Genomic DNA, 27173 nt, shown 5'->3' with positions numbered 1-27173 from the left:
GCAGCTGCTTTTGTGGAAAAACTTGCCAGTCTAGACATAGCCCATCAGTATTTAGAGTGGACACCTGATAGAAAAATCCAGAGTTCAGCAGGGAGTAATCAAAATCAGAGTTCCCCAAGCCAGGGGCTCATTGGGCTGACCAGAGGTGAAAGAAAGGGATGCACCCCGGTGCACCGCTCTGGCAAGAGCCAGCAGGGAGCTATGTAAAGAGCCATTAAAGGAGGTATTTAAAGAGCTAGGGAGCTATTTACAGGTCGTCTCTCACACTGCTGCTGGTTTCCTTACAGCAGTATCCCTACATTGACTGCCCACAGCTCCCTTGTGGCCAGGTAAGGATACCTGGCCCCACACTCCCCCCCGCCCCCATATTCTCCCTCCAGGGGACTCCAGATAAGGGATGTAAGCAACTAGTCAACTATCTGATAAGCATAAGTCGGAAAGTCAACTAGTGATGCAACTAGTCACGTCTCCCTCCCTTGCTGCCCCACTGGGACTCTTGTACATTTCAAAGGCTGAGGCGCCACAGGGAGCGTGGGGCCTGTTCAAAGGCAGAGGTGCCCTTATAGACTAATCGAATAGTAAATGGAAATCCAATTGACTATTTGATTAATTATTTAATCTAAATTTAACATCCCTACTCCAGATCAAGGAAGGATAAGAGGTTGACCTGATCCTATTTTCCCCCCATCTGACCTTCATGTTTCTCTTCCCCAGTCTATGCCCACAACTGTTCTCCCTTCCCTTATTTCTCATTCCCATTTATCCCCCTTCCCTCACTGCAGTCCCAGTTCCTCCCCACATATTCCTCTGCTCCCTTCTCAGCAAGTGTTTGCATGTGTGATTGTTATTTTCTTTAAAAAAAATTGTTTTAGGGCTTTCTGAGACCTCCTTCCCCAGAGCCACACCCTGGCTATGAGTAAGGCTGGCTTTTGGCCCTCTTTGGCTCTTTCTCTGTACATGCTCACTCTAATCCAGTGGCTTTCAACCTGTGGTCTGCAGACCCTGGTGGAACTGCAGACTATGCCTACGATTTCCAAAGGGGCCTGCGTTTCCAGTCAGAATGTTTAGGGGTCCTGGAAAGGAAAGAGAGACTGAAAACCACTGGTGTAATCCATTCAGCATCATGAGCCGTAGGCACAAGGCTAACTGAAGAAGTGAAGTATTTTGCCAATAGCAAAGGGAGAGTGGGTGCCATGCACTTGCTGAGGGCAAACCTCAAGTGGGTAAGACCCTTGTATTATGATCAAAGCCAGGGTTTGATCCCCAGGTCTGGGCAAAAAAAATTGGTCGACGAGGTCACGTAAGAAAAGTTTTTGGTTTTTCCCCCTAGGGGCTATATTTAGGCAACTCTTTACTTAAATTACCCCAGATTTGGAATACTAACCATACCCACCCCTAGCTCCCAGCCCTGACTCCTGCACCTTGCACACACACCCATCCCCCTATCCTGAGCCTCCTGAATCCCCACACTGTGCCCTAAGCTCCATCTCCACATCCAGCCGCCTGCCTTGAGCCTCCTGCAGCCCCACCTTCTGTCCTGAACCCCCCTCCACACCCAGTCCCCTACCCTGATTCTCCCACCCCCTGCCCTAAGCCTCCTGGACTCCCAGACCCCTGTCCTATACTTCCCCATACCTGCATACATGCCAGTGGAAACGAAACTGCATTAATAACAGAAAACCAGAGTTATTGCTTTAATTACATATATTTTACATTCAGAATATTTTACATTACAAATCCTCTTCAGGTTTCAGGTTTCACTCCTTGCCAGGTGGAATATATTCACTTCTGGTTTCATGTGATGTAACCGCACTGTCTGGGACAGTAAAGGTGGATCCAGTTTTATATTCAGTATATAAAAAGAGATTGGGACAACCCCACCCTTATTAGATGAGTCTCTTGTGTCAGGTGCACAATTTACAGTAGAAAGAAAGTGGAAAAAAATGCCTTCTAAGAATGTGAGGGAGGGGCAGGTTGCGATAGGACAGAACCTGTAAAAGAAAATTAAGTTACTTTCATCCCTGGGGCTGATATGTCATTTTCATAGCCACCAATACACAAGAGAGCAATCTAGCCAGTATCCCATTCAATTGCCTCTGACTGACCTAACAGGATAGACCAGCTACCTATATTGCATGTGGAGGCAAACTCTCAGGCTACGTCTACAATGCAGAGGTTTTGCACAAAAACATCTGGTTTTGCACAAAAATTCGTGGAGTGTCCACACGTCAAGCACGTTTTTTCACAAGAAAATTTACAGTGAATCGACGGAACAGAGGGGTTTTTGTGGTATAGGTGTTCCTCTTTTTACATTCAGAATAACTTATTTTTGCACAAGAGTTATTGCGCAAAAAGATGTGTGTGGATGGGCAGCAGGGTTTTTTTGCACAAAAACAGTCTATCAAAACAAGCACAGGTACCCTGGTGGCCATTCTGTTAATGTCAATCAGAGCTTTCTTGCGAGAGAGCATCCAAGAAAAAGCGCATCACTTTTCCAATGCACTTTTGCAGGGTGGATGCGTTCTTGCGCAAGAAGCTTGCAGTGTAGACGTAGTCTCAATGTAAGAATCAAACCAGCAACCTTCAGGATTATAATTAAATGCTCTAACCGCTCCTGCAGAAGAGAGGTGTGCAAAAGCACCAGCATATTTAATAACATCTTGTGCCTTCTCTGTGGGTATTAAAGCACAGCAATTTGGGAAGCACTATATGTTTCCCAAAGGCCCTGTAAAGTGGGTAATTATTATTATCCCCATTTCGTGAAGGAAGTTGAGGCACACAGATAGCATATGACATTGTTGCTAGACATCATTGGGACAAAGCCCTTAGTAGGATTACAAAAGCATAGCTACGTGTAAGGATGATGAGAATATCCACAGTCACGTTGGGTGGGATAAAACATATAAACCTAGATTTACCCGGTGTGCCTCAGGTCATTAACTCAAATAAGTTTTGTTTTTCTTCATTTAAATCATTGTTCTGGGCATGAGGAGTTCAGTATGCAGGCTGCCCCAGGAAGAGATGACAGCCCCAGCCCTCTGCCACTGTAGCAGCTGGGGGATGGGTGCATGTCCCATGGCTGGGGGACAGACAGACACACACACTCTCTGAAATATAGGATACATCTAGAGTATGGAGTTTTTTCAGGATAACAGAGATATTCCGAAAAAACTCTGCCGCGTCCAGGGAACACGTCTGCTCTTTCGCCTTTTTTTTTTTTTTTGCACTCTTTTGGAAGTCCTATCTTCCTCCTTCCATGAGGACGAAGGGATCTTCCGAAAGAGGAGGATTTTCCAAAATTTGGCCCGGTGTAGATGGGCCAAATTTCGGAAGGGCCTCTTCCAAAAAAACTATCGGAGTGCCATTGTGTACCTTTTCCCGATAGATCAGTATAGTCTAGACATAGCCATATAGTAGATAGCATCCCTTTCTCTACCCCTGCCGGCCTAATGCAGTTATAGCTGTCCCAGTCCCCATCTCTAGCCCCTTGCTGCCCTCCTGTGATCATTCTGCAGTATAACTCCCTCCTGCCAGACCCCCCAACCCCACCTTTCCATTTTATGAGAAACAATAAAATTCTAGGCACATCCCATTGTCCTGGCACAACCAAACCCCGACCTTGCCTTACGTTATTATAAGAAGGAAGCTGCATTCCAAATTTGGTGGGCCTAGCTCCTACCATTTAGGAGGAGTTCTTGAACAAACAGACTCACAGACAAACAGACAGATTCAGAGACAGATGCACATCTCTAAAATATATAGTAATATGGTATAATCCCTCATACATCACAGTGTAAGCCAACATTGTTCTGATGTGGTTATTTCGAAACTTTCCTAGCCTACTTTATTCCAGACTTGTGCACTCTTAGGTCATGGCACCATCCTCCCAAGCAGGTGGAACTAGCCATGGTCAGGATGGAAAGTGTCCTAACAGAGCATAGTGTAGAGCGGGGACCGTTTTGTATCCAAACACTCTGGTCTTCCAATAGAATTCTCATTCTGCTATTCATAAGAACTCTTAAAAGTCATAGCCTCTGGTGTCACCTGCAGAAGCTAAGTGGGCAACAAGGGGTGATTTGGATCCAGATCTGGATTAGGTTTGGTCTGGTATTCAGGGTTTGGATTCATAGGTCAAATCAGAGTCTGAGCTTCCAGTCACTGGCATCAGAATCTCCCAAGCTGCTTTTGATGAAATTCTGGCCTGGAATTCTGGAAATCTCACAAGCTCTCCTGGGATTTCCCACCATTTTGTGACAAAATCTATCAAGAACAATTCTGGTCCTATCTGTACCAGAAATGAGACTCTCTAAAAGCATACGGGTGGGTTTGAACATAGAGATTTATATCCAAACAAAAACCCTCCCCTCACATTTGAATGGGTTCTGATCTGAGGTTTTCTGATGAATGTTTCTCACCACCCGGGTTTAATATGAAAGGCTTGGCGTCAGTGTTCAGATTATTTGTGTGGGCAAAAGAGGGATGGAATTGTTGGTTATGCCATCGTTCCAACACCATGGTAAACAGTTGAGGATTGTATCAACCTAAAAGTGCACCTTGAATCACTGTGTGATATAATAATCTGACTATTGTTTTGTTTCCTTTGTCCAAAGGTATAGCAGGAAGTCATCAAGTTTGTATGAAAATAAATCTGAGCCAACAAGCCTGGAAACATCTAATAACAGGAACAGAACCTCCAGTCCCAGCACGAGACAAAAGAGAGGTAGGAGGTCTGGGCAGTGTGGAATGTTTCCTCCTGGGGGGTGATATTTACATCTCCGCACACCCTGCTCTGGATTTTTCAAAGGGACGCTGATGGGTTGAATCAAGCCTAACATGAAAAACAAGGTTTTACAAAACTTAATGTCAGAACTTAATCAATCATGTCCATAGTTATTTTTCAAAATCCCAATGTCGGTTAAAGAAAACTTCAGAAGATAAGCGGCTGCTTATTTAGCTGGTGACTGTCAGCTAACCAGGGTCGGACAATTGTTTGATAAGTGTCTAATAAGTCCTCAAGCTGCATTTTTCCTTCTTTACCTAACTGTACATCTTAATTATTATCAATGGCAATATTTATTCATTGGTCAACATTTACCAACGCTTACTGCTAAAAATCAAATCTTTTCCACCTCGGTGTTGGGCATAGACTTGATTTTTAAATCAGTCATCTGTGCTATTGCATGTGCAATTTGTTCATGCAGTCTCTCTCTCGCTGTAACCCAAATGACTACAGCAGCCAAAAAGGCCAGCATCCACTGGACAAGAGGCTGTATTCAGTATAGAAACTCACTATGGGCATGTCTGCATAGCAGGGCAAAAGTCGAATTAAGGTACTCGAACTTCAGCTATGTCAATTGCGTAGCTGAAGTCAAAATAGCTTAATTAGGCTTTTGGCATGATCTACACAGCAGGAAGTCGAAGGAAGATCACTATTCCTTTGACTTCCCTTACTCCTCTGGAAATGAGGGTTATAGAAGTTGGAGTAAGAAGTCCTCCAGCTCAACATTATTTCAAAATAAGGACTTGCTGTATAGATGCGAAATAACGTTAGTGATGCTGAAATAATTCTGCTGTGTAGACGTACCCTATGGCTCCTGCAGAAAATGATTGTCCTGAGGCAACTCAAGGTGGTACAGCATGTAGAAGCCCAACTTCTAAGCAACCTAGGACATTGGAAAACAATGGGGATGTGTGATCAAAATGTCCTCGTTCACCCATTTGTGCGGACATCTGACTTGAAGTATTTAATTTCTTTCTCCTTTTCCCCATGTGAACAAACACATCAAAATTAGGGTGAAACCCCCAGACATACCCACGTCTTACAATTTTCCTTGTGACTCCTTAGTGACCAAAAGCCATGAGCAAATGTCCCATTCTTTAAAAGGATGAAATGTGTACAAACCTTATTTTCCCTGTTTTTGGCATCTTTAGAGTTACTTCCTTTTATTTTCCTTGCAAAATGCTGTTCAAAACACACACACACACACACGATTGTTTTCTTTGTATAGCAGCTTGTCTGCTAAGTAGGAAGTGATGGGATGTGCTTCTCTTTGGAATCACAGTGCGTCTGTGGCTTGTCAGTCTGGATAGTATCTGGATGCATTGTCTCTTTATGTTTCCCTGGTACTTCGTCTCCATTTATGTCTCCTTTGTGATAATCAATTGGCAGTGAAACAGTGTCCATGTAAGGCAGAGGGGCCGGGCATGTATACACAAGTGGCCAAAACACAGAGTCTGAGGGCAGAAAACCTGTCTTACAGTCTTTCCTCTGGCATAGACTTTCCTGGGTGACCTACCCATCATAGAGCTAGAAAACAGCTTGGCAGCTGAGTTTGGACCTGGGGTCTTGGTTCAGTTAATTTATTTTATTAATATAAATGTGGGTGAGTGCGTGTCTGCTAGTCTTGAAGCCCAGAGTCACGGAATCTAGCTCCAACTGTGACTTCTCCCAGTAGATGTCATGATCAGGGAGCATGGCTGTGTATCCAGTTAGGAGACTGGTTTGTTTTTGTTAGTGGCATGTGAATGCACAGAAGACATCCTAGCTAACCAAAAGATACAATGCATTATTGTATGCCAGCTGAATTGCATGCCGGCTGTTGGAGAGAAGCCAGCAGGTAAGGCATAAATCATGCCAAGCATATGAATAGCTGATATAGATTTCAAAGTGACATATCACAACCATGGCCTAGTGTGTTGAGGCTACAAATACTCATTGTCTTTATTTTTCCCACACGATAATGCTTCACCTCTTATTTCCCACCGGAGCCATGAGCTGCTGCCTATTAAAATCACACAGTGACACTTTTTCAAGGGACCAGGCGCCAGGTTATGTGTTTAATTAGCTTGCTGCTAAACTGCATTTATTTTACTTTTCAAATAGCTGCATTCCTCCCCAGTTTTCTTTATTTGTACTCGCCATGGAAACTCAGCGAGTCAAAATCATCCCTTGTGTAATTGCATTGGTTTATACTAGGGATCCGCTTGTTCAGTTTACCTGGCTTCATGTCACCTTTTCAGCTGTTGCACAAGCTTGGACTTAATCTAAAGGATTTTTCTGTTGTTGTTGTCATCCAGCTCTGGCCTTTCCTTTCCCATAAGCTGAAAGGTGACCCTTCCTGCCTTATTTCTTTTCCCTCTGCCTCTCTCTCCTAGCTGATGCTTCCACCAGCCTTAACCTTGAGTGCTCAGCTCTTGCTAGAAAGCGATTCACATTACAAGGTCTTTCCAACCGCAGAGCTCCACCTAAAGGTAAAATCACCCCATGCAGCGTTTAATCTCCAGCCATCTGTCTCCTGCATACAAATCACATGATGCTCTGTCCATTCCATGGCGCCATCCATCACAAGCTCCTAAGATGATGCTGCATCCCATCCAAACGCACGCACATGCTACTCTGCTCAAAGCCTTTTTTTTTTAAACAAAATTGCTCCCATGAGAGTACTGACAAAGTTTGTGTCTTTATTGTGGTGATGGAAAGCATACCCAACTAGGCAGGAAACATTCATTTTAGCTTCCAAGCCTCTTACAGGAACCTAATTGTGAAACAAAATACAGGACTATGTAGCACTTTAAAGACTAACAAGATGGTTTATTAGATGATGAGCTGTCGTGGGCCAGACCCACTTCCTCAGATCAAATAGTGGAAGAAAATTGTCACAACCATATATACCAAAGGATACAATTAAAAAAATGAACACATATGAAAAGGACAAATCAAATTTCAGAACAGACGGGGGATTGGGGGGGAAGGTAAATGTCTGTGAGCTAATGATATTAGAGGTGATAATTGGGGAAGCTATCTTTGTAATGGGTAAGATAACTAGATCCTTTGTTGAGACTCAGGTGTAAAGTGTCAAATTTTAGCACGAATAACAGTTCAGAGGAAAGATTCTATTAAACCATTCTTCCCACCCCACCCCCGCCCTAATAATTTTTTCAACTGTTTCTTGATGGGGTGGGAGAAACAACCAGCTACCCTGCAGTATTCTGCTTTCTGGTGCAATGTGTCCCATTTTCTTTTGTGGGATCACATAGGCTGTAAGAAAGTGAAGTCACTGGTTAAGGAAGCCTGGTCTAGTAGGGGTTATGTCAGAGACTGGGAATCAGAAGAATTATTCCTGACTTTGCTGCAGACTGGCCTTAAGCATATCATTTCAACTCTCTGTTCTTCCATTTTGTCATCTGTGAAATGGGGTGTTGTGAGTCTTGACTCAGGCGTGTTTGGAAAGCGTTTTAAGACCCCCAGAAGGAAAGTGCTGCACACTTCCGACCCCATTATGCCAGCAGTGAAAGAGGAAGTAATTTGTGAAAACAGGCACCCCAATTTACCAGCAGTTTTCTTTAATGACTCATCGGCTTTAAAATGAGAAGGGAGCAGCATGATCATGTCATCTGACCTCCTGCGTATTGCAGGCCACAGAGCTGCTGATTAATATGCTTTTTGCTTTTCTCCCGTTCTGTTCAGTGACATTTTCTTTCCAAATGCACCACCAGGCTGAAGGTCAGTGTAGGATAATGGAGTGTGGATGCATCAAAGGACAGTATCAAGGAAGAGAACGAGGCAAAGTGGCTGCAGTACACTTAGAAAGTGACTTAGCGGATAACCTATAACCAAAGCAGCCCCAGAGTCCTTTTGGCTAAGATAAGGCAGCCCTAAAGAGAGAGGGTCTGGCTAGAACGCTAGGCTCACTGGATAGTGATCAATGGCTCGATGTCTAGTTGGCAGCTGGTATCAGAGTGCCTCAGGGGGTCAGTCCTGGAGCTAGTTTTGTTCAACATCTTCATTAAATGATCTGTCTGATGAGATGGCTTGCACCCTCCAGAAGATCACGAATGACATTAAGCTAGGGGAGAAGGTAGATGCATTGGAGGGTAGGGATAGGGTCCAGAGTGACCCAAAAAAATTAGATCAGTGGTCCCCAACCTTTCGTGGCTGCCGGACCCCTGGGGGCGGGGCCGCTCATGCGCCGGGCATTTGGGGGCAGAGCCGCTCACGCGCCGCACTTCCAGGAGTGGGGCCATGCATGCTCTGCGCACCCAGGGGCGGGGCTGCCCACACGCCACGTGCCTGGGATCGGCGCCGCGCGCCCGGCACCATGCACGTACCACGCGCCAGGGGGGGTCATCCCAGATGTTTTGGCGGGTGCACATAAATGCCCCAGTAGGCGCCAGGCGCCCGCGGGCACCACGTTGGGGACCACTGAATTAGATGATTGGGCAAAAAGAAATCTGATAAGGTTCAACAAGGACAAGTGCAGAGTCCTGCTCATAGAATGGAAGAATCCCAAGTACTGAGACATGCGGGGGATGGACTGACTAAGCAACAGTTCTGTGGAAAAGGACCTGAGGGTTACAGTGGATGAGAAGCTGGATATGAGTCAACAGTGTGCCCTGTTGCTAAGAAGGCTAACGGCATATTGGGCTGCATTAGTAGGAGCATTGTCAGCAGATTTAGGGAAGTGATCATTCCCCTCTGTTCAGCATTAGTGAGGCCACATCTGGAGTACTGTGTCTAGTTTGGGGGCCCCTACTACTGAAAGGATGTGAACAAATTGGAGAGTCCAGCAGAGGGCAATGAAAATTATTAGGGGACTAGGGCACATGACTTAGGATGAGAGACTGAGGGATTCGGGCTTGTTAAGTCTGCAGAAGAGAAGAGTAAGGGGGGGTTTAATAGCAGCCTTCAACTTCCTGAAGGGAGGCTCCAAAGAGGATGGAGAGAGGCTGTTTTCAGTGGTGACAGACTACAGAACAAAGAGCAGTGGTCTCAAGTTGCAGTGGAGGGAGGTCTAGGTTGGATATTAGAAAAATCTATTTCTCTAGGAGGGTGGTGAAGCACTGGAATGGGTTAGCTAGGGATAGGGTGACCATCTGTCCCACATTTACCAGGACTGTCCCATATTTAAGCTGTCTTCCAGGTGTCTGGACTTTTTTTTTTTTTTTAAAGGGGGCAAAATGTCCCATATTTGGACGCCCCCTGCTGGTGTTTGAGTTCCCTGGTCAGCACAGCCGTAGAAGCCTTCTATTTGTGGCTGGCAGTAAAGCAGGCACCAGCCCGTGGTATCTAGAGTCAGGCAGGGAGCGGAGGGAGAAACACAGAAAGAAACCAGGTAGGAGTGTCTTTCCGCTCTGTGCACCCTAAAGAAGGGGGGAAGTCTGCCAGCCTTTCCAGAACATGGGGCTAAAGCCCCGACCACTGACGCCCCTCTCCCAGGGCTGCAGCCCCGTTTCCATGTGGTCCTCGCCACGGAGCCCCTGCCCCATCCCATCCCCCCTACCCACCTCCTTTCCCCTCCCCCGATGCAGGGCTGAAGCGCTGAGCGCTGGTGGCTCCCCCTCTCCCCACTGTGGGGCTGAAGCCCTGAGTGGCAGCAGCCCCCCGCCCCTTTGGGGTAAAACCGCGAGCGATGACAGCCCCGATCTTGGTGTCCAGTATTGGGCATAGGGAAATATGGTCACCCTACCTCGGGCCTTGGTAGAATCTCCATCCTTAGAGGTTTTTAAGGCTCTGGCTGGGATGAGTGAGTTGGGGTTGATTCTGCTTTGAGCAGGGGGGTTAGACTAGGGGTACGTGTACACAGCAGCATTATTTTGGCATACCATCGAGTATTCCGAAATCCCATAGTGCGCGTCTACACTACAAGCCATTATTTTGAAATAATGTCAAGCTGGAGGACTTCTTACTCTGACTCACGGTAACCTTCATTTCACAAGCAATAAGGGAAGTCGGAGGAAGAGTGTTCTTCCTTCGACTTCCTGCTGTGTCGACAGCGCCAAAAGCCAAGTTAAGCTATTTCGACTTAGGCTGCGCGATTGAAGTAGCTTAATTTGATTTTAACCCTGCTGTGTAGACATACCCTCGATGACCTCCTGATATCTCTTCCAACTGTTAACCTTGAATGCTCAGGTTAACCTCAGCTGCAAAATCCAGTCTAGGATTTTGAACCTAGAGAGTGATAATTTTCAGATTTGGTTTGGTCATTTACAGAAACATTTGTAAAAATCAAAATCAGTTTCAGGTTCAGACTTAAAACAGCCCAAAACTGAATTAACATTTGGTTTTGGTTTGGGCCTTTTTCTCTCCTCTGTCTGCACTCATCACAGTTCTCATGGGATCTGTTTTCTCTTTCTGTTCTCTTTCTGGGCAAAAGAGAATACTGAAGTGCTTGTGCTACTATCCCTATTAAGCACGGAGACATTATTCAAACTACTGCTGATTTAGGGTTCACTCCTTCTAAACGTGAAGCATCCTCAAATGGTTGGTTTACAGGATCAGGTTCTTACTTCTGATTCTTTTGATACATGTAAAACAGGAACATCGTGCATGTGTTTATTGATCTCGGTTGTTCTGTTCTGTGCACTCAGGGGTCATTTCCCAGAGTTGTGATGGTTTATTTTGCTGCTGCTAATATTATAAAGACTAGCTCATCAAGGTACAGTGCACATTAGAAGAGGGAGGGTTGATCAATAACAGTGACAAGACAGTTTGTGTTGCTCAGTGGATTTGACCTGAACAAAGCAAGCAGTGCTGCTTCTCTGCGGACACCTTTGCGAGCAACTCGCACCAGGTTGCATGGCTCAGAGAAGAAAAAGTCCCATTTACAAGCAAGTAGGTGTCTTGGCATTGACCTTTCTAGGGGTACGTCTACACTGCAAGGCCCTTTCAGGTTTAAACAAGCCACCGATTATTTCAGAATGTTTTTCAAAATAACGGGCACACTATTTCACCATCCCATTAAACCTCGTTGCACGAGGGATAAGGGATGGCTCGAAATAGCGCTTTATTTCGAGTTTCAAGTTCAGTATAGACGCACCCTTGGTCTCAGTTCCGCTTGCCTGCCACACTCAACACTGCCCCTGAAGTTAGTGCTCTCCCAGCAGGTATCTGCAGAGACACTGGAATCTGGATGGGAGAAAAATCACCATCAAGTATTCTGAAAAAAGGAAACACTAAAGAAGAACTAAGAGCATGAATGAAAAGTGGAATTTTAATTGCACCTGCTCATATTAAATATTGGGTCCAATTCTATTCTCAGTTACAGCAGCATAAATTTGGAGTCATTCAATTAAAATCATGTGTTGCAACTGGGAGCAACACAGCGATTTGGCCTGATGTGTTTTCTTCCGAACTATAAGTGGGTATACAAAGGTGTACACACCTGCCGCAGAACAGAGTATTTGTGCTTGTACAAGGAAATTCATGTCCTAATCTCAGCATAAAATTGATCATAATATTACAAAGGGATCAGTAGCAACTCCATAGTTAAGGCTGAATTAAGCTTTTTACTGAGTAACTATGATGTCTTCCAATGAGAGGGTGTCCCAACTAAGATGTTATGGCATGAGAACACGCTACAGAAGCTGTAGTTGTTAAAAGCTGTCATGCTAATTTCTGCCCCAGTAGAAAGATGCAGGGAGAAGTGATGTTTGTCAAATAGAAATGAGGAAATGTTTAAAAAAAAAAAAAAACCCTTGCATGTCTGACCACTGAAATGGGCAAATACAAAGGAAAGAAAGGAATCTGAAAGATTTTTTTGTTTGTTTTTTGAAGTGGCATTACTGTAGGTCTGCCCAGCACACTAAGTTTTTAAATCAGAAACCACCATAAAGTATACACACCACAAGGTTCTACTGCATTTAGCTAGTCATAGGAGAGCTAAAAGTAGGATAGCACCAGAAAAGTCAGGAACGCCTTCTGTTTCCATCCTCAGAAAATCTGGAGTACAGTTTTCCTCAGTCTCTGAGACTGGAACAAATAAGTCCCTGAAATACAGTTGTAAGTCTGTGAACACTTAGGCCATGATGGTATCCTGAGAATCCATGAAAAAATTCAGTACCAGTGAAGGTTTTGTTTTCATTTACATTTTCGTTTGGGGTGGTGACAAAAATCAGAAAACAACAAATGTTCAGGGTTTGGATGCAAACAGATTAAAAAATAAAAACTCTCATGGAGAAAAATTCTAATAGAACATTTTAGCCCTGTGCTAATGCTGAGTCCCTTGGAGGCCATGTGCCAGTGAAGTAAATGGGACTACTCATCTGAGTCAAGTTACTCATGTGCTGCTGATGGGTGCCTAGGGACCGGATCCAGAAACACACACAAATAAGCAACATTTTTCACAAGTGATATCCTACTGAAGTCAGTGTTGCTTGTAACAGGATGCTGCAGGTTTTCAATAAGTTGAAAAATGCCACCTGCCTTCTGGAGCTGACGGTTGTTAACATATTTTTCTATGCGTGTCACTTACTAGATTATATATTTCTTGGCAACCAACCTTACCCTCTTCCAACTGCTGCTTTGCTTTGGACCTATATAACCTTCACTGCTTATTAACCTTTAACTCTGCCTTGCACTGCATCTCTCTGTTCTCCCAGATCCCGAATCTAAAGAGAAAGAAGTTACCCGTCGCTTTTCCCTAGCCTCCTCCATCAACACCACAGTCACCACATCTGCCCTAACCAAAGGTACTGTCATGCTGCCTGCTAAGCTCCCCTCTTTACCCTTCATGCTAATTGTGATACCTCTAATGCCAAGCACTTATGTTTAAAGGATACATCTGCACATTAGGCTCAAGTCTGATATATGCAGAGGGTGGCAGTGGGAAAGGGATCAGGGCCAGAATATGTAATCTGCAGAGAGAGGCCCATTTGATATGCATTTGAACACATACACATCTACAGGGCTTGATCCCCTTTCAATTTTAATCAATGGGAGTTTTGTTGTTGACTTCACAATTGATCTGGGGAGTTCAAACAAGCCCCACAAATATTCACAGAAATTAAATTTGCTTTGCCTAAATCTGCCCCCATTTTGAGCTTTCTTCCTGTGAACAGTCTATGAGGGTATGTCTACACTACCACCCTAGTTCGAACTAGGGTGGTAATGTAGGCAACCGGAGTTGCAAATGAAGCCCGGGATTTGAATTTCCCGGGCTTCATTTGCATGTTGCCGGGCGCCGCCATTTTTAAATGTCCGCTAGTTCGGACTCAGTGCCCGCGGCTACACGCCGCACGAACTAGGTAGTTCGGATTAGGCTTCCACGAGGAGTACAGGTAGTTCGGAATAGGAAGCCTAATCCGAACTACCTAGTTCGTGCGGCGTGTAGCCGCGGGCACGGAGTCCGAACTAGCGGACATTTAAAAATGGCAGCGTCCGGCAACATGCAAATGAAGCCCGGGAAATTCAAATCCCGGGCTTCATTTGCAACTCCGGTTGCCTACATTACCACCCTAGTTCAAAGTAGGGTGGTAGTGTAGACATACCCTGAGAGAGGTTCACTGGTGCATGGAAATAGCAGAAGTGGATAATAGAAAATATAGCTGGAAGTAGTCGGTTTTGAGTTCACAGATGCAAGGGGTTCACACTAGAAACATGTGAGAGTCGTTTATCCAACAGTGAAGAAACTGAAGCCTATCACCAAAAGACCTGTGTGAGCATTCAGGTCACCTAGTCTGCACCACAAATCACTCCAGAACCATTTATAGGCCAAGAGCCACTTGCGGAATGTATTCAGAGCTGCTAAAGAAAAAACTGGAAACGATTGCAAGCTGTTGGGGGCCCTTCACAAACAGAAAAAGTAGCTACGTGAATTTAGTAAAATTCTTTGCTACACGTTACTTGCTTAACTCTAAATGGGATCAAGTCCCTTATTCTTAGCACAGGGGGCTTCACCTTTATTGAAGACTATGAGCTATGCCATTGACTGTGTCAAGAGATTATGAGCTCCTGAGACCTGGGTTAGTGATGCCCTAGAAGTAATGGGCATGGCATGAGGAAAGAGCTTTTCATCTGTTGTTCTCATTCTACCTGTGGCTCTGGTGAGAAATGCTTGACTGCCCTTTCGGCTGTGGGTAGGCTGGGACGCTGTACAGTGTGTCTGCGTAAGAAGAGAGGAAATGGGATGCCTCAGCTGCCCAGAGGAACAGCGAGGGGACATTCATTGTACCCCCTCTGTTGTTTTGTGCATTGGCTGATTGAGGGAAACGTGTGTACACGATGATGCAGTGTTGTCTTCAAGTCATCCTTGTCAAGTCTAAGTCGAGTCTCAAGTCACTACAGTTCAAGTCTCAAGTCCCTAAAGTCACTTTCGAGTCAAGTCCCGAGTCAAGTGCCAAGTCAAGTCTCAAGTCTTAATTTAAAAAATGTCGTCAAGTCACTTTTGTACAAGCCATCAATATCGATAAATAACAATAATCACTATCTGTTTTTATTTATTAACATAAATCGTGCTTGCCATACTTGCTAACTACTAGTAGTCCAGCTGGGAGGCGGGGCCACGATCGCCGCTGTGAGTGGTTTGTTACTAACAACAGCGGCATTTTCGGACAATTTTTTCACCAAGTTGATTTAACAAAATTAGCAAGTCTCAAGTCGAGTCTCAAGTCACAAATAATGAACCCGAGTCGAGTCTCAAGTCGAGACACCTAGGCGACTTAAGTCCGACTTGAGTTCAAGTCGTGGGACTTGAGTCAACAACTCTGCGATGATGGAATATCAGTTGCCACGTTTTAAATCCAAGGAAAGATTTTGGGTGACATGCCCAAAGCATAAACTTTGCCTTGCCCAAGTACAGAGCCAGTCACGATTTTCACCTGCTCGTTCGAGGGCCACCATTTGCCACTGTTCCCTTATCCACCACTCCCGCCAACAGAATGGGCTCATCGTATCACGCCACCTTGGGCACATGAAGCAAGACACAGCATGAGTCTCAATAAATCAGTTTGCAATCCAGTATTCAACAGCACCCTCTCTTATTCAAGTGTATACCTGTGGTACGTTCAGTGATCCAAGGCAGAGCCATGCTGAGACGGTTCTCAAAGCGGAGTCTTCCCAGAGATATTTGAATGACCTACCGCCACCTGCTGGACCAAAAGGAGATGGAAGTCTATGAAAGCTAGAGCCGGTTAGCTTTTCTCAAATTTACTTACAACTAACTGTAAATGATCAAAGCTGCAAGAGGGGGTTCTCGTCTCTCAATGCAGAGAACAAAAGGGTTTTTTCTTCCTCTTTTACAGAATTTTTTCATGGGTTGTTCTCGGTTTTTGGATTTGTTTGGTAAATATATTATCCTAAGCTCTTTTTGCTGGTTAATTCCAGATCGCATTTCTCGCAAACAGATAATGGGAAAATAAGTTGTACCTCTAACTATATTTACAATCTTGTGCATCTGCAAACTTCACACAGGTCCCCTGAGTTCTGCAGTTAAAGTCAAGAGACATGAAATAAAGAGTGATCCAACTCCCCTGGGGTTTGAAGGTACGAGTATTGGCATCATGCATGGAATTCTTCTCCATAGTTCTTTGATACCATTCATGGAATGCATCTTTCTTCATCACTGGTGGTAGATTACATTAAAATCCATGAGGCGTTATGAGTTTGATGTCGCTGTTTATGCCTGTCACCTCCTTGCTTGTGCACTTGTGTCTCATTTAGGAATGGGCCTGAATCATTAGGGACAGGCCTGAATCAAAGCCCCAAATCCAAATTCCCTTGAGGTGGAGGTGAAATTCCAGAATCTGGACCCCATGCCAAATCTGGATTTTTGTGGCTGCTCCCTTTCTCTGTAATGCTCAGAGGTGCTGGGAGGAGTTGTTCAAAATCAGAATCTGGATTCCATGTGGGTCCTTCTTCATCTCAACAATCCAGAGTAGGGGAAATTTAACTGCAGGGCTGCCTAGGTGAGATTCCTGTTGACAGTGTATCAAGGGAGTGGCACTCAATTGGCATTAAGTGGGGTCAATGGCAGTCTGTTTTAGCTTTACTATAAAGTCTCACTGAGCTGCATCTTCCAATTAAGAGAAGAGCAGCACCGACAGCATTAGACAGACCCTGCGCTGCATTTGATTTGCAAGCCCTGTGCCTTTCCACTCTCCCCAGACATCACACTCATAATGGCAGCAGGGGGTATGTGCACAATACATAGAGAGAAGACTAGACTTAGGAATTTTTGTCCAATAAGGTGCAGTGTTTCATTTCATTCAAGCAGAGTTTAAGGGGATTACTTGCAGCGCATTCTGCCATTGGCGAGAGACAGATCTGAACTGAACAAAGGATGCTAACATGTTCACCAATCAGGTGGTGATTAGTCACCATGTATTTGGAACAACACATGCTCACACGGCACAGTGTAAAGGCTGGCTGTGAGAGCTACATCAGAGTCAGGGTATTGGGAGGACTCATGAGCAATGTTCCCTCTAATCTTTTTCATCCATGTGCAGAATAAATTTTGTTATATGCAGCGAGGCATGTGCACCACCAGTAGAAACACATGCTGCCGGCTGTGGTGCACATCAGCTGGGTGGCATTTGAATCTCTCCTAGGTGGCTGCCCACATTCACTGTGTCCAGGGAACCCTGCTCATGAGCCAGGACTATCCAGGCAGAGGTGAACTGCAGAACATGGCCTTCATCTGCACTGCTCTGCAGAAATCAGGGTAAGCAAGGGGTGTGTGGCTGGTTCAGTGTTGAAACCAACACGATATTTGGGCCAGCTGCTGTATGTACCCCCGCTGAGGAAGCTGGGCTTTAGGGGACAGAAGAAACAGTCCAGAGTACAGTCATGGGGCTGTAGTTCAGGGCACAGATGAAAAAGGGACTGGTCAGTTTCCTTCTTCCTGGCCAGTCCAGCTTCTGAGTCCAGGATCAGCTTGATTCCCTAGTAGGCTACATACCCTGTCACACTGAGTCTCTCTGAACATGGAATAGTGATCATTGTCACGTCTTCACTCGTGGCTGCCGCTGCTTCCAAAGCTCCTAGTGAGATACAGAGAGTAACATTAAGAGACTGAGTTTGCTGTGGAAACCCTTAAACCTCCCAGTGGCCCAGGAAGAGTTTTAAAAGTGGGGGTGCTGAGCCCCCTGCCCCAACCACACACCCCCAGCTAAGGCCAAGAGTAAATCCCAGCAGATGGGACCAACAGACGGGACCCAGGTGTTGAGTTCTTGGCTGCCACCCCACAGGCTGGAGGCTCTGCTGTCCCATAGAACTCTAAGAGGGACCCCAGCATATGGGGCTGCTAGCAGCGCCTTTGGCATACAGGGCAGCAGCAGAGCCTCCAGCATGTGGGGCAGCAGCCAAAAATCCAATGCGCAGGGGTGGCAGCCAAGAACCCAGTGTGTCAAGTGGTAGCAGGGACCCCACGGGCTAGGCCAGGAGCCATGGGGTGCTGCAGCACCCCCCACGCCACTAGTTCCCACGCCTATGAAACCTCCCCAATCAAACAGTATTGATTAGGAATACTTTCATTTGCTCTTGATAGGGAGAAACGACGTATGGGTTTTATTAGACTATTTGATAATGGTTGCCATTTGGATGGTCATTAAAGGCACACAACAAACTCGAGGAGCAATAAAAGTATTGTAAATCCTGCAAGGACTCTGTGTTAAGGGGGATGTAAGGAAACTCTGGAGGAATAGAATTCTGCACCATGCATCTGATGATTATTTTTCTCTGACTAAGTGACAACCACATTTCTCCTTGGTTTATTGTTTGCTCTCTGCGCATCTCATATTGCATCCATGTTTTAGAGGAATGCTGATGTGATTGCTGTGTTTGCATGAAAGAGATTAAACATGTTTTTGTTGGCAGTAAAGGAATACACTTGGTTGTGGGTCCATGTTCAGTTTTTCACTTTTAAGAAGAACCTCAGTAAATGACAAAATTCTACTTCCTGTCATAGATGCTTTTGAGAACACCATATTAGCGCAGACTAAATGTAATGCCAGTTCCATCACGAGACCAGTTCCTAGATCTGCTTCACAGACAGGTAAATGGGATTACAATATTCACTATGGTTCATGTAAATCTGATTGTATTTACGACTGTGTTAAACTCTTCTATTAAGCTAATTCCTCATTAGCGCCTCAGTTTTTTTTAAGGAAACATTTTTTTCCTTTGAAAGAAATGTAATCACAAGACTAGGTCACTGCAGAGCATGGAAACAAGGACCAGATTCTGATTTAGTGGAGTCAGAATAACCAGTCTGAATTAATTCTGGTAAAATCAGAATCCGGCCTGTGTTGTTTTACAGCATCTCTGCAGCATATGAAAATCTGCCGAACATGTGCCGTCTCTGAAATCCTATCACTGCAATGAAAATTAGTAGGGAAAAAGATGCAGAAGGTGATGGAGTTATTGTAGGAATCGTTATTGCTGGGAAGTCTTTAAGTATTACACTGAACATCTTGACTCTTGCCTGTGAATGATAACAGGTCACTAAGGGTGTGTCTGCTCAGGAAAGCTTTTTTCTGTGTGTAGCTATAATCTAAGGTAGGGATGGGTAATAAAACAGCATTGGTTCACCATCATTAGCCCCAGGTGGCCACTCAGGTACGGGCCATCTCAGCTCCCATTGGCCAGGAATGGCAATCCGCAGCCAGTGGTGCTGTGATTCTCCCTACCTACAGAGATGCAGGTGACCACGGCGATGTGGGGTCCCACCAGGGGCTAACCCTGCCAGACCAGATCCAGCCTGCATGCCACTACTTGCCCACCTATCTAAGGCATGAAATTAAATCAATACAGTTTAGTTGATATAGTTCAGGAAGGGGTTTAAGCTAAAGCAAAGAAGCCACTCTTATATTGGTAGAAGATGGGGTGTTAATGGGTAACCAGGTAACCTTACCCGGTAAGTATCACCCATTAATGGCTAACCAGTACCTGGGAGCAGTCTCCTGTCCATGGCCTGCTGCGGGCAGAGGGCTGCTCTAGCCCTGCCGGGTCCCTGTAGGAGACTGCCAGCATCCAGCCTGCCTGGGTTAGGAGCCAGCAGCTCTGCAAGGGGCTGGAAGCAGACAAGCTGGAGCAGTCCCTGGCTGTGGCAGAGGAACTGCTCCATCGTAGCCATGGTGAGCGGGAGGGCCCCTCTGCCTGCTCCTGTTTGATCAGTTAACCAGTTTAATTAGTTAACTGGTTAAACGTTAAGTTTAACGGGCTTTGACATCCCTAGTAGAAGTGTGTCCACCAGGGCTTTAGCTTGGTACACTGGTGAAAGTAACTTAACAATTCTTACAGGTGCTGTCCTATTACAACCCCGGTCCCTGCCAGCTCTTTCAATAGCTCCCTGCTGGCTTTTGCCACAGATTAGCCGGCTCTTGCCAGAGCTGCACACCAGGGCTCCCCGCTTACTGTCACCTCTGGACTGGTGTAACTATATCGATATCACTAGTAAAACTTCTCCATGTCACCAAGGCCTCAATCTCTGTTGTATCTCCCTGAATTATTGAGTCAGACCACTCCCCATTTTAAGTTATCCCTCTAAGCTTGGTTCTCCAGAGCAGAAGCTTGGCACAGCGCTTTGGCTGACCTGGCAGTTAACGAGCCAGGAGGATGAGGGACTGGAGAAACATGTGAAAAGATTTGGTCTAAGGTTTGTTTTTTTTTAAGCAATCTTTGATTAACTCCTAGCAGCTGGAAACTGTGCTATCACCCTGTTTTGCCCTCCCATTCCTTTACCATTCTGTTCTTTCGCCTTCCCCTTCTTCTGCCACCTATTTGGTGGGGGAGGGGGAGTTCAGTAACATCTAACTACAAAACCCTCTGGTTCTGGTTTTGCATTGATTTAAGCCAGCTTTTGCTATGGAGTGTGCATTTATGGCTGGGACATACATAGGTATATTGTGAGAGCATCTGACTTTGCATCTTGTCTTTACCTCAGGACTCATTTGTGTTCCGTGGGAGCAACGACCCACATGCTGTAAAATGTTTGAATCAGCCTCTGGGCTACTGCACCTCTTGGATCCATTCACATGAAGCCAATGTCTGCTGGGCCTGTGTGGGTACATAAATGGGGAAGATGTGCAGTCCTTCCACCTCTCTCCCAGCATGCACCTGTTCAGGGGCTGCCCAGTGCCCTTGTGAAGAATAGTGCCCCAGCTTCTTCCTGGGAAACACTCGACACCTGTCTGAGAGAGGGTGGCTATGGCCACACCCACTCCTCTGCACCAGCCTCCACAGTTGGCCAATCAGGGAGCACGTTACATCCTGTCCCAGAAAGGCAGATTTGCATGTCATCCCAAGAGCTTTCTGGGAAGAGGGAGGGCGATTTTATTGGTGGCTGAGCCAGGATTCCTCTTGGGCTATGAAAATAACCGGATGCCATGGTGCCCTTTCACTTGTCTGAGGGTACTAAGATGAGATGTTCTGTCTGGGCTGGAAATCTGACATGTTAATTCCCTGGTTTCTTGCTGTGGCAGTGCTGGAGGGAGCATAAAAGAATCCCATGTAGCAGGATCAGGTGATTTCTGCTTCCAGGGGGGCATGGCAATGAACAGCAGAGAGAAAGGTGAAGCAGTTTCAGGAAAGAGTCATTCAATCCATGTTCAAGATTTGGGCAAAGGCTGAGGCAGAGGGGAGGGAGAGGCAGTAAATCTGCATGTGTTCATACTGTAATTCTCATGAATGTTAGCTGGCTGTTTCTTAGATCCCTATAAACCCATCATTGTACTTCTCTAGGTCTCTCCCTTTGCAATGGAAAGCAAGTCTCTCAGGAGAGAACTTTGTAATCATAAAAAAAAATTGCTGCGTGCTGGTGCTTTCCACATCAGTCTTCACTTTCCTGGTGCAGCATCTTGTCCTTTGTGAGTGTGGCACTAGAAAGCATTAGAATGGCTCAGATGTATGTCATAGATTCTGTACTGGTAACAGAGATTCTCCTTTATCTGAACTATTAGTTACCTGCACTTTCACACCAAGAAGATCTGAGTCCAGTCCTCACCAAAGCTTTGAGATTCCAAGTGGCCATGTGCCCTGTAATGACAGAAGTAAAATCCAAGGTAGCTACAGATTTGTGGCTGTGACAACAGCACAGCTCTCTTTTAGTATATACAGGTTGTACCTCCCTTAACCGGGACTCCCATGCTGGATCATGGATGTCCCTGGATCATAAAGCCGAGGAAGAGAGGGGGGAGGGGTCTGGCATTGTGGCAGAAGTGCTGTAAGGGGCACCGGCGACTCATCTAGGAGCCCAGAGCGTGTGTGTGTCGTGGGGGGAGAACAAACAGCATGATGCGGAGTTCTGGCCCCAATGTAGTTCCCTGGCCCCAGCGGCTGGGGAGCTCTAGCCTGGCTGTGGGCATGGACCGGTCCTGGCCGGGGAGCTCTGACCTCAATGGAAGCCAGGGATCTCTGGCTCCATCCCCAGCCGTGGAGTTCTGGCCACATTCTGGCTCCAGTGGCCAGGCAAATCCAGCCACAGTGGCAACCAGGGAGCTCTGGCCCCATCCTTCAACCCCAGCCGCGGAACCAGGTGGATGTGGAGCTCTAGCCCTGGCAGTAGCGGGGCCGGGGAGAGCTCCAGTGGGCTCAGGCAGCAGTGGGGGCAAGCTGGAGCCCTACCCCTGTGGCAGCACAGCCATGAGGGGAGGGACATGCTCTGGTCCAGCAAATCCCCTCATTCAGGACCCGTCAGGTCTCAACAGTGCCGGACAAGCAAGGTCCAACCTGTAGTATGTTTCCTGCCATGTAGAACAGCAGGAGGAACCATTCAACTGATGTTGCCTTATATCAGCTATCCACTACCCTGACCAGGCAAAAAAGGTGTATTTATATTAGGCATGGAAATCTTCTTGACACCTTACTTCAGTTTGTCACAGTCCTGTGTCAAAGGACCTGTGCTCCTTTTCATTCTGACTCCTTTAAGTTGTCATGGGATAAGAGGGAAGGGCCTCTTGTGGATTGGTAAATGATTAAAAGACAGGAAACAAATGTCCAGTTTTCAGACTGGAGAAAAGTAACTAGTGGTATCCCCCAGAGGTTCGTCCTTAGACCAGTCCTATTTAACCAGTTTATAAATGATCTGGAGAAAGGGGTAAACAGTGAGATGGCAAGATTTGCAGAAGATACTAAACTGCTCAAGATAGTTGAGACCAAAGCAGACTGTGAAAAGCTTCAGAAGAATCTCACAATACTAGGTGACTGGGCAACAAAGTGGCAAATGAAATGTAATGATGATAAATGCAAAGTAAAGCACATTGGAAAAAATAATCCCAACTCTATATACACAATATGATGGGGACTAATTTAGCTATAACCACTCACATGAGAGATCTTGGAGTCATAATGGATAGTTCTCTGAAAACATCCAGTCCACGTGCAGTGGCAGTCAAAAAAGCAAACAGAATGTTAGGTATCGTTTAAAAAGGGATAGAGAATAAGGAAGAGAATATCTTATTGCCTCTATATAAATCCATGGTAAGCCCACATCTTGAATACTGCGTACAGCAGTGGTCATCTCATCTCATCTCAAAAAAGATATATTGGCACTGGAAAAGGTTCAGAAAAGGGCAACAAAAATGATTAGGGGTTTTGAACGGGTGCCATATGAAGAGAGATTAAAAAGACTGGGACTTTTCAATTTAGAAGAGAAGAGACTAAGGGGGAATATGATAGAGGTCTATAAAATCATGACTGGTGTGGAAAAAGTGAAAAAAGGAAAAGTTATTTACTTGTTTCCATAACATAAGAACTAGGGGTCACCAAATGAAATTAATAGGTAGCAGGTTTAAAACAAACAAAAGGAAGTTTTTCTTCACTCAGCGCACAGTCAACCTGTGGAACTCCTTGCCAGAGGATGTTGTAAAGATCAGGACTTTAACAGCATTCAAAAAAAGAACTAAATAAGTTCATGAAGGATACGTCCATCAATACTTATTAGCCAGTATAGCAAGGAATGGTATCTAGCCTCTGTTTGTCAGAGGCTGGAAATAGATGACAGGAGAGGGATCAATTGATGATTGATTATCTGTTCTGTTCTCTCCCTCTGGAGCATCTGGCATTGGCCACCGTTGAAGACAAAATACTGGGCTAGATGGACCTTTGGTCTGACCCAGTATGACTGTTCTTATGTTCCTTTCCCTCCCCTACAACTTCCTTCTTTGGCATAGCTGCCGGGTTTTGGAAGCTGATGGGGCATAAGATCAGCTGGATATTATGGCTGAGTGGCCTCCATACTAGACATACTGTGCAGTGAGCTAGAGGCTTGAAAACTGAAACCAACATAGCTGCCATTCTGAAATGGTGCCCGAAAAACCCACTGTAGCTTTGCAAAGCCACAATTCTCTGTTCGGTTGAAATATTCCTCGTCCTCTACATTTGGTGATTCTGGAACAGAAGCTCATTAGCAATACTTAGGCATATTTCCTCCTATTACATATGTTATTTAAATGTTTTAGTTCTCTAAGTGCGGGTGCACTGAAGTGGAATCCTATTGTTTCATTGCCTTTGCAAAGGTTGGCCCAGCCGGCAGATGCCATCACTAGACACCTTTGAGGATTTTGAAGCCATCCCATCCAGCACTGATGAACTCTCCAACTCTTCGGACATGGATGAAGACGCCAATCCTAACAATGTAATTCTTTTCACAACCACCTACTTGTCAGCCTAGCACAGAATGGGCATAAACAGCCGGGCTTTGGAGCCATGCATGTCCAAAGTATAGGAATGTTTTAATTAGGGGATCGGGATGGTTGTAAGGTAAATGCAAAAGTTCAGAACTGGAGCAGTGGGGAGATTTCTCTGAAGTTCGGGATAGTTCACACATTCCTGGTTCTGAGTATCAGAGGGGTAGCCAGGTTAGTTTGTATCCTCAAAAACAAGGAGTCCTGTGACACCTTAAAGACTCAGGGTATGGCTACACTAGCCACCCTAGTTCAAACTGCAATGAGGTGTAACGGTAGTTCGAATTAAGAGTGGTAATTCAAAGTACCTAGCCCGTGCCGCGTGTAGCCGCGGGCAGGTAGTTCGAGCTACCAGGCATTTAAAAATGGTGGCACCCAGGAAGATGCAAATGAAGCCCAGGATATTTAAATACCGGGCTTCATTTGCAAGTTCAAATGACTACATTAGCCGCCCTACTTTGAACTAGGGTAACCATACCCTAACAGATTTGGTTTCAGAGGGGTAGGTGTGTTAGCCTGAAACTTTAAAAACAGGTAGTCCTGTGGCACCTTAAAGACTAACAAAAATACATGTTAGTATTGTAGCGGGTTCACTCACTTTTACACACGGGTTCTTACCTCAGGGTGGCTTGTGGGGAAGTCACTGGCTGCTCCAACACCAACACGCCCCCTTTGGGTGAGGTGTTCGCTTCGGCAATGACCACTCCACTCTTGGTCCACGCCCCCTTCCTGGGGGGAATCCTTGTTCTTCCTTTGGTCCTCCTCCAGGGTCTTCCCTGGGACCCCTAGTTCTTCCTGGGAACGCCCAACCCCCTCCTGGAACCCACAGTTCCACTGCACCCTCCTGGCCTCAGTGACCCACTGCCAGTCCCTCTCTAGCCCCTGCAGGCAGACTGCAGTTTCTCCAGGCCCCTCCTCCCTGGCCACGGGCACGCCTCTGCCGCTCAGTTGCCTCCTTCAACCCTGCCTTGCAGTCTTATGACCTGGGGCTTCCCTGGCTCAAACTCCCCCAGCCTTCTGCAGCTGCCTCCGTGCACATCACGGCTGCCTCCTTGCAGCCCAGCTTTTTAGGGCTGCCTCCATGCGAGCCCCGGCTGCAACTGCCTCCTTGCAGCTCTGGGCCTCACACTGGGTAGTCTGGGTTTGTTAGGCTGAAGCCTCTCTCATTGCAGGCCAGCAGGCTGATCCCTCTCGTCCTTCCAGGAGCTGCTCTTATAGCCCTCAGCTGGGCCCTCCTTATCTGCCTCAGCTGGGCTTCCCTCACTTCAGCGCCCAGCCCCTTAAAGGGCCAGTGCAAGGCAACACCCTGCCACAGTATCATAAGTTTTCGTGGGCAAAACCAACTTCCTCGGATGATGAGCAGAGATGTCTCTAGCAAAGTAGGGTTTTGCCCACCAACACTTATGTCCAAATTAATCTGTTCATCTTTAAAGTGCCACAGGATTCCTGGTGTTGCTTTGAGATCATCTTAGATTTTCAAGAACATTAGGATCTAAGGGTACTTAACTCCATCATAACTGCAGGTAGGTATAAGATCTAGCAGTGTCCAGAAGGCCCACAGTATCTCACAGCACTAGAGCTCTTAAACATGCTGACATTTCCTGGCATTGCTTTGAGATGCATTGCGTTCTTCCCTAGGTTGTTTTGCCAGCCAGAGTTATTGAAAGTCTCCCTCACTTTTAACTTCTTGATTTAAATTATGTTTAGATACGTAAAATTAAAAAACTGGGGGAAATAGCATGAGCCCTTTTCTCCACCCCAACATCTTCCTTGGTTCCCAAAATTCAGAAGGTTCTAAAATAAATAGGTATTTTGCTTTTCTCTGAACTGGGAAAGCATCCCAATGAATGAAACAATACATTGTCATTAATATTACCCCCATGCTCAGATATTGTCAGTTTCATCCTAGTGTGAACTGTCCCAGTGCCTGCTATAGACCCCGTAAGGTGCTGTTTCCATACTTTCTGATATCAATTTTGCACTGGTGCATTGACATCAGTGGGGCTTATTCCTGATTTACACCAGTGTCACTGAGAGCAGAAGCAAGCCCACAAATGGAGGAAGGAGCTCCTAACTGTAGTACAAGTTTATTTTGTCATCTGGGCTCTTATGCAGCACCTTTTTCTGCAGCATCTGGGAATTTCACATTCCCTATAAAAATAAGTAAATTCATACAGCTCCGGCTCACCCAAACTGATGACTCAGTAAAAGCAAAACTCAATCCCATTCTCAGTGTGATGGCTGATTTATTAATCACAGTGCGTGAATGGTCCAGTGAGTGCTGCACTAGCATCTGAATATCACTAATCTCAGGTGCAGACTAAAAATAAAAGAATGAAAAAGCTACAGCATTTCCCCCAATAATAAATCTCTGCAATGCCTAGCTCCATAACTTAACCAAAAAATCTGTCTCTTTTGTTTCCTCTCTTCACAGTAACTGTATGCTTATTGTTTCATTTGTTTTAGGGGTCTAATCACGTACGGGTGGAAGGCAGTTTTGAAACATGTTTCCCAGAGTCTATTGCTCTAGGGGATGGCGATTTAGTGCATTTTGTACAGGAAGGAGAAAATGGACCATGGTAAGTACAAAAGAGACGACAGCAGCCAGGACAGCTGTCATCATGTGCAGGAGGTGGAAAAACTAATTAGAAGGCCCTGAAAACATCTTCAGAAACAAAACCCAAAGGGGGAGAGAACCTATAGAAAATAAAGAGACCTTCCCATTGTAAGGTCTGTGGCAGATTCTAACGTGACCTAAAGATGAGTTATGCAGTACA

General features: G+C 45.7%; 1 protein-coding gene across 6 annotated transcripts in view; it reads left to right on the top strand.

The window, feature by feature from the left end:
* Nucleotides 1-27173, top strand: part of MCF2L2 (MCF.2 cell line derived transforming sequence-like 2) — a 316634-nt gene that overhangs the window by 284697 nt on the left and 4764 nt on the right. For 3 of the 6 annotated variants that reach the window (XM_075938056.1, XM_075938055.1, XM_075938057.1), the window contains exons 26-31: nt 4611-4720; nt 13378-13467; nt 16187-16258; nt 18681-18767; nt 24229-24347; nt 26863-26975. In XM_075938056.1, the coding sequence (XP_075794171.1) occupies nt 4611-4720; nt 13378-13467; nt 16187-16258; nt 18681-18767; nt 24229-24347; nt 26863-26975 (591 nt within the window). Of the gene's footprint in view, nt 1-4610; nt 4721-7155; nt 7252-13377; nt 13468-16186; nt 16259-18680; nt 18768-24228; nt 24348-26862; nt 26976-27173 lie in introns of all 6 variants that reach the window. The other 3 variants (XM_075938060.1, XM_075938058.1, XM_075938059.1) reach the window with 3 other exon arrangements.

This window comes from Pelodiscus sinensis, chromosome 10 (genome assembly GCF_049634645.1).
Source record: "Pelodiscus sinensis isolate JC-2024 chromosome 10, ASM4963464v1, whole genome shotgun sequence".
In the NCBI taxonomy this organism is placed as follows: Eukaryota; Metazoa; Chordata; order Testudines; family Trionychidae; genus Pelodiscus; species Pelodiscus sinensis.
This window is presented reverse-complemented; position numbering and strand designations above follow the sequence as displayed.